Below are 13,618 nucleotides of genomic sequence, written 5' to 3'. Positions count from 1 at the left end.
AAAAATTCTATTGTGTTAATATATTGAAATAGATATTAATTGGATTTCATTCAATCAGATATATTTTTAACATTCTGCAACAGACTCAAAATTCAACTGTTGAGGTCATTTGTTTTGGGAGATCTAACAAATTTGAATATAGTTGATATTTTTACTTCAAAACTTATAAAGTATTTTATATTATACAAGTGTGTTAGCTCTGGAAGAGGAATAATAAAGTAAACACACATATATTACCCCTTGGATTAAAAAATAGCATTACCAATGCTTCCAAATACTTTTGTAATCTTAACTCTAGCCACATTTCCTTTTTTTAAAGATACTCTTATTTCTATATATTTGTTTTTACTGTCCTTATATTTTTATCACAAGACATGTATGTAAGGCTTTATGGTATAATTTTATGTGTTTTGCATATTTTATTGTTATTATCTTTTGAGTTGCTTTCTAAAAAGTGTTTTTAGATATCTATATTGATGGATTAGATGGTTATCCAGTTTTCATTGCTGTATACTATTCCAGCCCATTAATATCCCACACCTAAACCATTTGCCTGTAAACAGACTTGGGGATATACTCAAAGTTTTAAGTTTTTATATTTGTCTTTATAAACAATAATGCCAGTAAGTTTGCAGGAGTGCATATATGAGAGTTTTAATTAATAGATAGCAGTCTTAGGGGACACATTTTTTACTTTTGATGTAAACTCTACTTGAGCTTAAATTAACAGTGTATTTGATACAGAGCTCTCTGCCTAACATCCTCTCCAACTTTGGTATTGTCAGTTGTATTTTTAAATTTGTTACTAATCTCTTGGATTAAAATAATGCCTGCCTCTTTGGAGTTTAAATTTCCATCTTATTGTACAAGGAAGCTAAGCTTCTTTTCTTTTATATATTGGTATTGTTATTTTCTCCTTGGTAAAATGTCCTTGGTTGTTTTTATTTTTTTTATTTTTTTTGCTATTGAATTTATGTTATTTTTCCTCTTAATTTGTAAAACTGGTATCCAATCATTGTCAGTTTTATATGTTGCAAGTATGTCCTCTTGCTATTTGGATTTTCATTTTCACAGCTTACTACCACTTCTTGCAGTTTAGCTTTTTATATTGAGATTGTTTGCTTTTCCCCTGAATTACATTATTGGGAAAGTCTTTCAGTGGAGTCTTTGATAAAACTGTATTTTGTTCGGGGTAAAATAGTGTTGCTGATGAATAATGTCAGTGTATTAGTCATCAGAAGAGATAGGCTTCCTATTCCCTCATTTAAGATTCTTTTCTTGGTCTTTGGTTATCTGCTATTTTCCTACTAGGTGACCTGCCTGGATTTCCTTTTATTTATCTCCCTTGAGATTCAATGTTTCCTAGCTTCCAAGCTTTCTTTAATTCCTTGGATACCTCGGGCTTTGTTTCTTTGAAGGTTTCATAAATCCTATGTGTTCTTTACCCCATATGAAACTGAGCACAAATTGGACATTTGTTAACTTACAAGTTATTTTTGAGCACTTATTATGTGCCAGGCACTCATTACCCATAGAGATACACTGGTCAATAACCCTTCTGATCATCAAGAAGTTTGAAGATAAAGTAACGGTATATTAAGGTGGTAACAGCTGCAAGATACAAAGGATTAAAGTGCTAAGACAGAAAGCAGAAATTGCCTCCTTTCTTTTTAAGTTTAAACATCAAAAGTTCTGTTAAATATGCCTCTTGTGGTTGTTTTATTGACCTTATGTAAGTTTCACTGTCCTTTCTTAACCTCCATTGTATATAGAGTTATACCCAGAGCTGAATGCAACTTTCAAGCCACTTCACAGAACTGAGCACATAGTGACTCTATTATGCTTCTAAAATAAATAGATCCTATATTTCTTTTAGTGTAGGTGATTTGTATTAACTCCTTTGTTCAAAGTAATGCTATTCACCAAATGGAAAAAAAACTTTCATATTTTTCAGCTCTAAAATACATGCCAGACTCCATTTCCAAAGCTACCTCTCAGTTTCAATATGCTTAGTCGGATCCACCATTTGAGAAATCAGATCAATGTACAATTAGAGGAGAGTGCTGTTTGCAACTGAGAATTAATACTTCAAATTCGAAATGAGACAGAGTGCAAATGAGAGGCCCCTAAAATTAACCTCAACAGCTGTATGAAAAATTTGCCTCTGCAACTCATATTAATACATACAGGAAAATGTCAAATGTCTTCCTGAGTTTTGATTTGTAACATAATTAAAATAGTAAATAGCTTTATAAGACAAGATAGATTGTAGCAAGGCCCACATGCCTTGTGCTTAAATATCAGCCTTTGGACATTCCGAGTCCTGCAGAATCCCACTAGCATTTTCCTGCCAAGGAACAAATAGCCTTTTCCTCAATTTGTCAGCTTTGACGTTTTTATGTGATCTGGCTTATAATATTTCCTTTTCCTGTGCTCATTCATAGTACAAACAGATGTTAGTTAATTGTGCATTAAGTCACTTATTCATATTTTATGCTATCAGAACTTAAGGGATATTTGTGAGAGGAAGAGAACATTTTTAAATGAAAAACAAAATAAGAACTTTTTTTTTTTTTGCATTGCCAGAGATCTAACCCAGGGAGCCTCGGCCATGCCAAGTGTGTGCTCTGCATATGCCTCATTTCAAGGGAAAAATTTTCTAAAGGAACAAAACAGTTCAAAACATCAATATGAAAATACAGATGCAGAACTCTGTCATATATAGCGTACATACTGTATAGATATGTCTATAATTTATAAGACATATGTCTATCTTGATCTTATAATTTTCTTCGAAAGTAAAAGTTATTTTAAGAACAAATTTTGTTGAGAAGAATTATAATTACCAGAATAAACTAATATTTTCTACATTATATTGAACAGATTTTGAGTGTTCCACAGGTCGTTCCTCCAGGTAATAGCAACACAGGATCTCAAGTCTCCCTTCGATGCTGATAAGCAGAATCTTTCCTGTAGTAGGGTCCTACATGTGTCCTTTACTACAAATTTCCATGACCTTTGCAGAAAAGAGACATGAGGGAGAAAAATGAGGATTACAATTGTCCTTTCCCCAAAGTATTCCTACTTGCAGGACCTCTGAGATTCCCATAGCAAATAGGTATGGCAGACTCTTTTAGTGAATTAGAACCTATTCGAATTTGTGTTAGAAAACTGCAACACATGCTTTACTCTTATATCTTGAGAAACTTAGTAACTCCTAAGGGATTGTTAGTGCATTCTACATTAGTGGTTTTTAAGATGTGGTCCAAGGACCATCTGAATCACAGTTATCATTGGCATTTTTATATCATCAGAGACCTATGGATGCAGCATCCTATAGATCCAATAAGGAGAAGACAAAGGTCTGTATTTTTGTAAGTTTCCTATGTTATGAATATTCAGGATCGGGATATAAAACTAGGGCTGGGAACCACAGTTTTAGATCCCAATGCTTAATACACGGCAATGTGCTTCTATTTTCTATCATATTTCCACTGCAGACAGTAATTTATCATAAAACTCTTTCCTAGAGGACTAATGTAAGGATATGAAATCATACTCAACACAGTGCCCGGGCAATTGGTTGACTTATGAAAGAAAATAGCCTTTGGTGGAACTATGCCGTATAGATATTGCTATGATAAGGCAATCTTATCTTCAGGAAATAGCTATGAATTTGGAGACAACTGCTGATTCTCTTTAAGGTGCAACTAGAGATCACATTTTGCACAGAAGATTGAGCACAGGCCTAAAACAGAATGGAAAGCAAGTTATATACTATGAGGTAGGGTGTTAGCCCTGGAAATCATGGTCCCAATAACAAAGAAGCAATCAAAGATGGGAGAAAACATAAAAAGAGATATATTAATTCGAAGGACACCATGGAATGAGGTCATTAAATTCCTCTTTATGATCCCACTTAGTAACATCTGAAATCTTAGGTGTGCGTAGCATACATTACATTCATAATTAAAACAAATATACTCAGCAAGGGATGAGATATTTTTCATATATTATGTTCAAACCATCCAGGGAAGCTAAAGCAAGAGAGGTGATTGAAATGTAAGTCCTTTTAGGTAGTTGATATTAACTGAAATAATTTTCAGTCTAGGGATTTTACATACTAATTTTTACTATCCATGTATGTTTTTATTCTCTAATTATAATGCTGAAGACCTTAGTAATATTCAATCATATTTACAAATTGCCTTGTCATCATAACCATGAAAACAAACTTTTTATAATGTTACTCTATTTTTTATGTAATTAATTTAGAGTGAGGAAATTTACTATCAACTCTTTTTTTAAAGGCAGTGAAGGTGTTTATTTATTTATCTTTTAATTTAATTTTTGTTTTGGTTTTTTTTGATACTGGTGATTGAACTAGGGTCCTTGTGCTTGCAAGGCAGGTGGCTGAACCACTGAGCTAAATCCTGGGTCCTATCAACTCTTATTGAATGATATTTTCTCATATAATTCAGTGCCTTTTATAATTTATATTACTTTCTGAAACAGTAGATCAAAAGTACAGTAACCCATGTATTTGTTGATTTTTATTGAGAATTGCATCTGCTAACCCTAATATATAAAAGTGATGCCTTATATTCTAAAGCAAATAAATGCTTTTCCAAAAATAAATTTGGCTTTCCTTTTGAAAATATGTCTAAATACACTATGTGCTTCTATAGACTCTGATTATGACCTATAAACCGTTCTTATTTAACAAATTCCAAAATACCTGACTCTCCTTAAATTTTACCCTTAAATACCACTGAATTATTTTGGGGATGCTATTTTAAAGGTACCTAAATCTTAGTTGAATAATATTATAATTCTAGCTAAGTGTAATTAAAATATAATCATGTGCTAGAAGTATTTCACCAACTTTTAAAAGTGACTTATTTATAGAAAATCCAACAGCTTCTTTGTCTCTGTTTTAAGTGTGATATCAAATCCTTCGAGTTCTGAGCAAGTTTGACCAGTAATTACATGATGTCTCCATAAGTCATGGTAACCTGTTTTACAAAATGGGATTCTTCTCATAATTTATAAGGATAAAGATAAGCATTCGATTGTGTCACAGATGCTCACCTATTTAAATGCTATTTAAATATATCTAAATAGTTAAAACCGGGGAGTTTTTATGAGTTTTTAAGAGTGACTTGCAAATCTAACCTTATATGTTTTAATTTCTCCTCTTTCTAATGACTCACTTACTCCTACATTCTCATGCACATAATAATGATAATAATAATAATAATAATTCTCATGCACATGAATTTTTGTTTGTTTGTTTTTGCTACCGGGGATAGAACTCGGGTCCTTGCACTTGCGAGGTAGTCAGTGGAACCACTGAGCTAAATCCCTGGCATGTTCTTGTTTAACTATTGTTGATGTCTTGTGTACGTGCTGCCAAAGCAAGCACCATTGCTGATGTCTTGTGAAGAAGTATTCTTCAGTTGTTCCCACCTGCATGCCATTTCTTGATAGTTCATTGTTATATATGTGTGCTTTTCATCATAATACCTGGGAGTGTATGTAGTAATTTAAATCTTAGTCAAATTTTAAGGAAGGTAGAAAAAGGTTTACAGATTAACTTGATTTCATCTTGCTTCCCTCTCCCACCCACTGTTTGCATTGTATATTTATTGAGGTTAAATGCAGTCATTTTGTCTCTCCTCTGGACTGCCAATCTTTCTTAGTTTACATTTCTTGAAAGTTGTGAGTAAAGACTTTAAAATGCTCAGTTAATTAGTATTATGTTTAGGGCTTTTAAACTGCCATATATTCTTTTAGTAGAAATGAGTTAATGTTAAAGAATAGAGTTAGAGAAGAATAAATGATGTAGAGTTGTAGGAGAGTTACTTACTGCTCGTAATGTTGAACCCACGGCAAATTTCCAAGACCTCTCTCATTCACTGATGCCTGGCGAGGAAATCTGTTTGAAATCCACTGCTTCTTGCTGGTTGTTGAGATTTTTCAAGGCGGGTACTGATTGTATGAAGACTATGGTATATCAAATGCAGACGATAGATCACAGGAGAGTTTCAATCAGTTACCTGAGCCTCAGAAGGAGGTGGGAAGAAAAGATGAGTACCAGGTCAAGGGTTACCTAAGTTATAGTTAGAAAAAATAAACTCAGATGTTTTATTGCTTATAGGATGACTATAACATGACTACAGATAATAATAATATTCTGAATTTTCCAGAAGAAAATATTTAGCACCTTTTCACCAAAAATAGAGAGTCTTACCCTGATTTGCATGTTACACAATGTATATATGCAATAAATACTGGAGCATTCCCAGAAAATAGATGCAGTTTTTACATGTTAATAGAAAAACTAAAAAACAAACCAAAATTGTATTGATTCCATTTGTACTGTGTATAAGTAGAAAACATTATTTAGTGATGGAGTTTCCTAATTTTTTGAAAAGAGAAAAAAACTCTTAAAGGAAATTTAGGAAAAATGTAAATAAGTATTTAACATATTTGTATACATGATATTTTAAAATATAACGATTTCAGTAACTTCAGGATTAAAAAGGCCACTGTGAAATATCTTTTCAAAAATTCTCATAATTTTATGGAAAGTTCAATATGATTCTTGTGTTATTTAGATAATTTTTTATCTTTATAAACTAAAGACTATTTCACAGTTCTGTGTTTGTTAAATAATATTAGCTCTCCAAAAGTGTCTTTGTTACAAAAGTGGATTTAAAATTCCAACAGGTTTCATTGCCTAACAATTCTGATTTTATAGTTCATTATGTTACTTATTAAACCTCAGTTGTTTTGATAATTGTTTGGGATTCTGAGAACAGTTAGCTTTCTGATTATTGAAAGAGAAGAGCTCGTAGCCTGCTTTTCTTCCTCTTCTTCTTCCTCCTCCTCCTCCTCCTTCTTCTCCTCCTCCTTCTTCTTTTTTTTTTTTTTTTTGCCTTAACTATTAAATTCTCAGATATTGACCAGTGGAATAAAGTCATTGAACAACTAGGAACACCATGTCCAGAATTCATGAAGAAACTGCAGCCCACAGTAAGAAACTACGTGGAGAATCGGCCAAAGTATGCTGGGCTCACCTTTCCCAAGCTCTTCCCAGATTCCCTCTTCCCAGCGGACTCTGAGCACAATAAACTCAAAGGTACTCTCCTGGGGGGGGGGGGCAACCCTAGGAAGATCAGGAAATCCGTGGGCTAAAACACAGGTGGTCCAGGGATCTTTCTTTAACTAGAACTACTTCAAGATAAGGAGAGGCAAGCCGGTCGTGGTGGCGCACGCCTGTAATCCCAGCACTCGGGAGGCTGAGGCAGCAAGATCACTGTGAGTTTGAAACCAGCCTGGGCTACACAGGGAGTTCCAGGTCAGTCTCAACTACACAGTGAGACCCTATCTCAAACAAAACAAAACAACCAAGGAGAGGTATTTCTTTTTTTTTTTTTTATCATTCATCATTGATTTTCTTTTTTTTTTTTTAATTGAGTTTATTGGTACAATCTAGGTATACAATACAGTTACATTCATCATTGGGAGTCTGTACCTTTACATAACAGGTCTTGATTCTCATTTTTTTCCCCTTGTCCCTGCCCTCCCTTCACCCACTCCTCCCCTCCCCATTTACAAACACTTTATTTCCATTTTTTCAGTTTCTCATATTTTTTTCCTCTCCCTTATTACCTTTCCCCCACCCTTCCCACCTTCCCTACACCTTTAGCCCTTTACTTACTATTTCACATTGTTAATTTATTTTTATTTTTTTCCATGTGTACAGGGGTAACACATCGTACTAAATATGTAAGGACATGTCTACGTGGGTTTGATTACAGAAACTAATAAAGTATTCTCTAAATAATGAAAAAAGAATAAGATAAGACTATAAGAGCAAGAAGCAATTTAAATATGTTCGGGGACCATTTTCATCTCCAGAATTAAGGATTATTTTGATGTTACATCATTGCCTTTTCTCTTTTACTTTCCTTTTTAATTATATTTTAGGATTCCCTATTTTTAATGTTCATACAGAGATTTCTTTAACTGAAATACCGAATATTTTCTTTGGTGCGAAAACTATAATAGTACACAGGATCCTAATGCGATAATTAATAATAATGTGAAACAGGAGAGGTCTTTCTTGAAAGTGCTTTCTTACCAAGGGGAGTAGCACAGGGTTTTATAATTGTGTAGACCCACAGAGGGAAGGAGAAGAATAAAGTGCAGGGCGGTGGCATAGAGTAGCTATGTCGTGGGGGTTTATTGTGAATCTTAAAATTATTTTTTTGACGTGTAACTTTAAAAGACCAATGTGATACACGTGAAGTCATTGTTTCACTCCTTTTTACTACCTAGAAAATACTATCAACACAAGTTTTCAGTTGTAAAATCTTGGAGATGCAGGTGTCAAGAGTTTCTTTTACTTGTATTCTACGGACTGCTTAACCACCTGTTGCTACAATGTAGAGCAGTAAATGAGATTGTTATTCAGCATAACACGTCCCTAGTAAACGGCTTCTCTCTGCTATTGTGTCTGCAGTTATCACATTGTTTCTGTGTTCTTGATACTTTCATGGGGTATTTCTTCCTTCACCCGCCTCCATGGATTCCGTGAATGGCAATGCACTAAGTTATTATAAGCTTTTGTTTTGAAAGCCATCAGTATAAAAATATAGATGGGAAAAAAGCTCATACTCCAAGTGTGTCAGTGTTTATGCTTTCCTAATTGCGATATTAAGGGAAAGAAATCCCTTCTTAAAGATACTTATAGTGTAACAAGATAGAGACAGCAAAGCTCTCATCAAACTATTAAGTGACAGTGACGACACTTGTAGAAAAATAAGTAAACAAATATTACATTTTAATATAAAATTGCAATGTGATTTCAATTTGTTTGAGTTTAGTTTGTACCTCTTCAATTACAATGATAAAAAGTTACGGGGCCAGAGATTTAGCTCAGTGGGGCCGCCACTTGCCTCTCAAGGCCGAGGTCCTGAGTTCGATCCCTGGTACCCCCCAAATTACATTATAAATTATAATTTTAATTATAAATTTTAAAAAAGTTTGTATATCTATGATTATTTAATTTTAATTTTTGCATACAATTGGCATGTTATGAGGACTCATAATATACCAGTAAACAGTGGGGAGGATTTACTGTATTTGGAAAAGAGCATAACAGCTTTGCTGAAAAAGGAAAGATCAAGCACTGAACCTTTTTCATCACTTTGTTTCCTACATGAGGTATGGATGTTTGCTTCTTGGTAAGATCTACGGCACTGCCAGCCCCTGTGCTTAGACATGCAGGTGGGTGAGGCTGGAGTGTCAACTCTGGTATAAAACAAAGAGGTCTCTCAACTAGTGACTTAAAAACACCCTCTTCTTAGGCTAGTAGAAGCCTACAGGTGATTAGAAAGATTTAATTTTGAATTACTATATAATTTTATTATCCTTGTGAACTTCAAAATTTTATTTGGAAATGATACTTAATCAATTTTTATAATTGAGTTTACCAGAAAAGTAGTCTATAGAAATAAAATGTCCCAAAGTCTGACTTACCTAATGATTTTTATATTAGCACAAAACATTAGAATGAAAAATTAGTCATTCATAGGAAAATGGATACATATTGAGGATATACTCTTAAGTGAAATAAATAAGTCACACATGTGTAAATACTGAATAGTTTCTCTGGTTTGAAAAACTATGATAGTACACAAGATCCTAATGGGATAATTAATAGTGTGAAAAAGGAAGAAAGGGGCTAAAGCTGTAGGGAAAGTAGGAAGGGTAGGGGAAAGGGAATAAAAGAAAAGCAAAAAATATGATAAAATGAAAAAATGGAAATAAAATGTTTGTAAATAGGGAGGGGAGGAGAGGGTGAAGGGAGGGTAAGATACAAGGGGAAAAAAGGAGAACCAGGACCTGTCATATGAAGGTACAGGATCCCAGTAATGAATGTAACTGTAATGTAAACCTAGATTGTACCAATAAACTCATTAAAAAGAAAAAAAAAGAAGGTAAATACAAAAACACAAAATACTTATAGGGTAGATAAAAAATAGTTTGTTATATTTCAACACTAGTATTATCAAAATTATGTGAAAAAAACTAAACAGAAAATAATTATATGAAAAATTTACACTAGAAAAATATATCTCTCACTTGTGGGGATAGTTGATATTTCTCATTTTTATATTTTACAATTTTTATATTGTACAATTGACTCAATTGTCTTAATAATAAATTTAAGATATGATAATGGGCTTAAGAATGTTGACTTTTTCTTAAATTAATTGAGGCTGCTCTCTAAATTTGAAGTCTTATGTATTTGGGACACATTGAATATTTTCACTGTTAACCTTTCATATCAGCTGAGTAGAAGTATTCATTTAAAATACTCATATTTATTATTTTGGTTAAAACTATTTTATGCAAAATATTGTGTTTCAGAGATAAAAATAATTTGTCTCTAAACAATGTTATTAGATAAATAAGCTTGCTGATTATCACCATATAATTTTATAACTAGTACTGCCCACAACCACAAAATTAATCACGGGAGCATGAATATCATATGGAACATTTCATTACTATGTAGCAGGTGTAGCTCTGGAATGGCTTTAGCCACTAACTCTTGGATTTTTACCAAGTCGTGATTCTGTTGATTTAAGATGCCTGATGATTACAGAACATTAAAATGAATGGTATAATTTCCATCACATCTGCACTTGATTGTTTTTATGATTATAAGAAGTTTGGATGTTATGAGCCTTTACATCGGGGCTAGTCCTACTCAAATCCTGATAATGTCATTATATGAATAAGAATATGAATACACATACCATGATTTAGCCCCAAGCAGCCATCCCCACATTTGCAAAGCATCACGAGTTTGCATGTCTCATCTGCCTATGTTCTTGCAGATTACTCAATCAGATTACCTTGCACAGGTTACTTTGGGTGGAGAGGGGTTATATAGAAAACCCAGTGAAGAACTTTGCCCATCCACTCAGAGCATCGTAACCCCCAGTGGGACCCAAATGGTCTTTAAGACACATGAAGAAATGTAAAATGCATTTCCTTTTTCGGCAAATTAAAAATTTTTCTGATGTTTAGAAAACAGTAGCCAATTATTTGTTTTCTTAGTTTCTTCTCCATCCAACCAAGTCCCTTGCTGAAATAAAAATCATCCTAATTATTTTTCTCATTTATTGTTTCAGCCAGCCAAGCCAGGGATTTGTTGTCAAAGATGCTAGTGATTGACCCAGCAAAGAGGATATCTGTGGATGACGCCTTGCAGCACCCCTATATCAATGTTTGGTACGACCCTGCCGAGGTGGAGGCGGTAAGGCATAGGCTTAGTTTACTTTCTTCCCATAGACCAACCGCAGTTCATGGTGAGAACTAAAGAGAACTAGAAAGAACAAACACTCAAGAGATTTTATAACATCTCTAAATCCATTATGCTTCCCTCGAAAAGTTATTTTCTTCAACCTGTGTTCTAAATGCATTTCTATTTTCAGAACTCCCTGTTCAATGGAATGAGTTAGTACAACCTCTTTATTTCATCTTCATCTTCCTCCTTTCCTTTCTCTCCTTCCTCTCTCTCCCTCTCCTGCTTTTCCTCTCCTCCCCGCCCCGCACCATTTTCCTTTCCTTCTTTCTTTGCTTCCCTCCACAGCGCTAGGAATTAAAACCAGGGTCTTTCCCAGGTTGGCAAGCGCTGTTACATGGAGCTACATCCCAGCCTTAGTCTAAATGTCCATGACTTATTGCCACTTGTTTTCTCTAAGTTAACAGCACGCATCTCCTCCAGGAACTATCAGCCTCCCCTGATGCAAATTTCACAGTAGAAAACATAACAGAGAGTAATCTACTTTGCTTCTCTTTCCTTCGCAAAAATCTTTCATTAGTGCCATGTAGGGGTAGCACGTGTCCATATGTATTCCATCAGGTTCCTAACGAGAAGTTCTTTTTGGTGCTGCCTTTAAATGTTACTCTCAGCCATGTCACCTTCTCCTGGACAAGACAGAATCACCCGGAATTTTTAACATACCTGTGCTAACTTATTTATTTTCCTTTAACATAATAGTTTCGCACGCATTTGTTTGTATTTGTTCCTCATCTTCTGTTTGAAATACTGCTTGCTTTGGCCTTTCTTTGCACCCCAGGGTTCTCTGGCTAGGAAACATTTTTGGTTTGGGTCCGTATCTTTGCCTCGGCTCTTCCTGCCCTTGTTCAGATCAGAGATACCAAACACAAACTTTGTGTAATTCCCACTCTTTCATTCTGTTCTAGAGAAGCAGGATAGAGCTGAAGGATGACATGAGGATGAGGTGGAGCTGAGTGTTACTGACAGAGTATGCGACGAGCTCCTTTTGCCTTAGGCAGTCCAATCGTGTAGCATTGGAAAGCTTCAGAAAGAGCAGATCAGTAATGAGCGTCATGAAATGGAGACTGAGGGGTCACCACCCTCCTGGACTTTATCTTAAGATCTGCTCATATAAGCAGTTACACAGCTTTTTCAAGTTAATTTTCAGCCATTTGATTTTATTCTTACAAAATAAATTCCCCACAATTAAATACTTTTGAGTTTATAATTCATATATTATATGCCTGCAAAATCGCAAATCGGGGCTCATGGCTTCAGTCATTCTCAGGATTTCCCTTGGAACCTAACTAATAATTGTTGGTGGAAACCCCCGCAATTTTGCAGAAACTACAGAATATGCTCTGCAATTTTGGGGGTGGGGATGGGAAGTTTGCAAGTAGCCAATCCGAGAGCATTGTTCAGTTCTCCTTGCTTCTGATTGGCTGCTGCCCTGTAACCATCTTGGCAGATGCACCAGCGTTTCCTAATCATAACAGCAGTACCACATGTAGCCATCTCCAGTGTTCTCGGTTTTGATCTTTTTAAAGTCCCAAATCCCACCAAAACACTGCACTTTCTAAGGGTTTACAATATAGTATTGTATTAAATTAAATCCTGCAGGAGATATAGTGTATTTAGGGTTTAAACTATAAAAATAGGCATTTAGAGCCGTTTTGCTGACCACGTTTGAAATTTGCGGTTTTTCTCGATTCAAGGGTGCTCTAGGAATAGAACTCCCGAGAGTTTCGGGGTTCCGCTGTACTCGTTCTGGTAACTAAAACAGAACTTCTTCCAGTTTCTTGTGCTTCAGAGATATTTTTTTAAAATGTAAAATGAAGTAGAATGAAGTAAGGCATAATTAGAGTCATGGATTGAAGTTCAATCTTTGGGCTTTTCTGGGCCACACTGAGGCTGCGTATAACATCTACCATAGTCAGTGTGTATAGGTAGACGTTCTTCCTTTTTTGTATTTTAACTAATTATTAAATTATTTTACAGACAATGCCACAGGCCCGACACTAATAACTAAACAAGAAAACTTCCACGTCTGCCTAGTAGCAGCCCCAGTGTAGGCAGGTTGAGCACGGCTGTAGGGAAAGGTCCTGGGCTTCGCTCCCAGTTCCAAGGCCATGCAAGATCTGATACACGAGGGTCTGCAGTCCGCCCAGGGTGGTAGGCGCAGGAGGTAGGGTTCCCTCGAAAGGGACGCAGAGCTCAGCTGCCCCCAGGCGCGGTGTCGTGAGAAATGTCACT

General features: G+C 35.1%; 1 protein-coding gene across 5 annotated transcripts in view; it reads left to right on the top strand.

Moving 5' to 3' along the window:
• The window catches only part of Mapk10 (mitogen-activated protein kinase 10), a 308,006-nt gene that overhangs the window by 247,272 nt on the left and 47,116 nt on the right, over positions 1–13,618 (top strand). For all 5 annotated transcript variants that reach the window (XM_033759309.1, XM_010621655.2, XM_010621664.1 and 2 more), the window contains 2 exons: positions 6,962–7,144; positions 11,214–11,338. In XM_033759309.1, coding sequence (XP_033615200.1) covers positions 6,962–7,144; positions 11,214–11,338 — 308 coding nt within the window. The remainder of the gene's footprint in view (positions 1–6,961; positions 7,145–11,213; positions 11,339–13,618) is intronic.

The sequence above is a fragment of the Fukomys damarensis genome, unplaced genomic scaffold (assembly GCF_012274545.1).
Source record: "Fukomys damarensis isolate Sample0158 unplaced genomic scaffold, DMR_v1.0_HiC HiC_scaffold_37, whole genome shotgun sequence".
NCBI lineage: Eukaryota > Metazoa > Chordata > Mammalia > Rodentia > Bathyergidae > Fukomys > Fukomys damarensis.
Note: the sequence above shows the minus strand (reverse complement) of the source record. Positions and strands in the feature narration are given on the sequence as shown.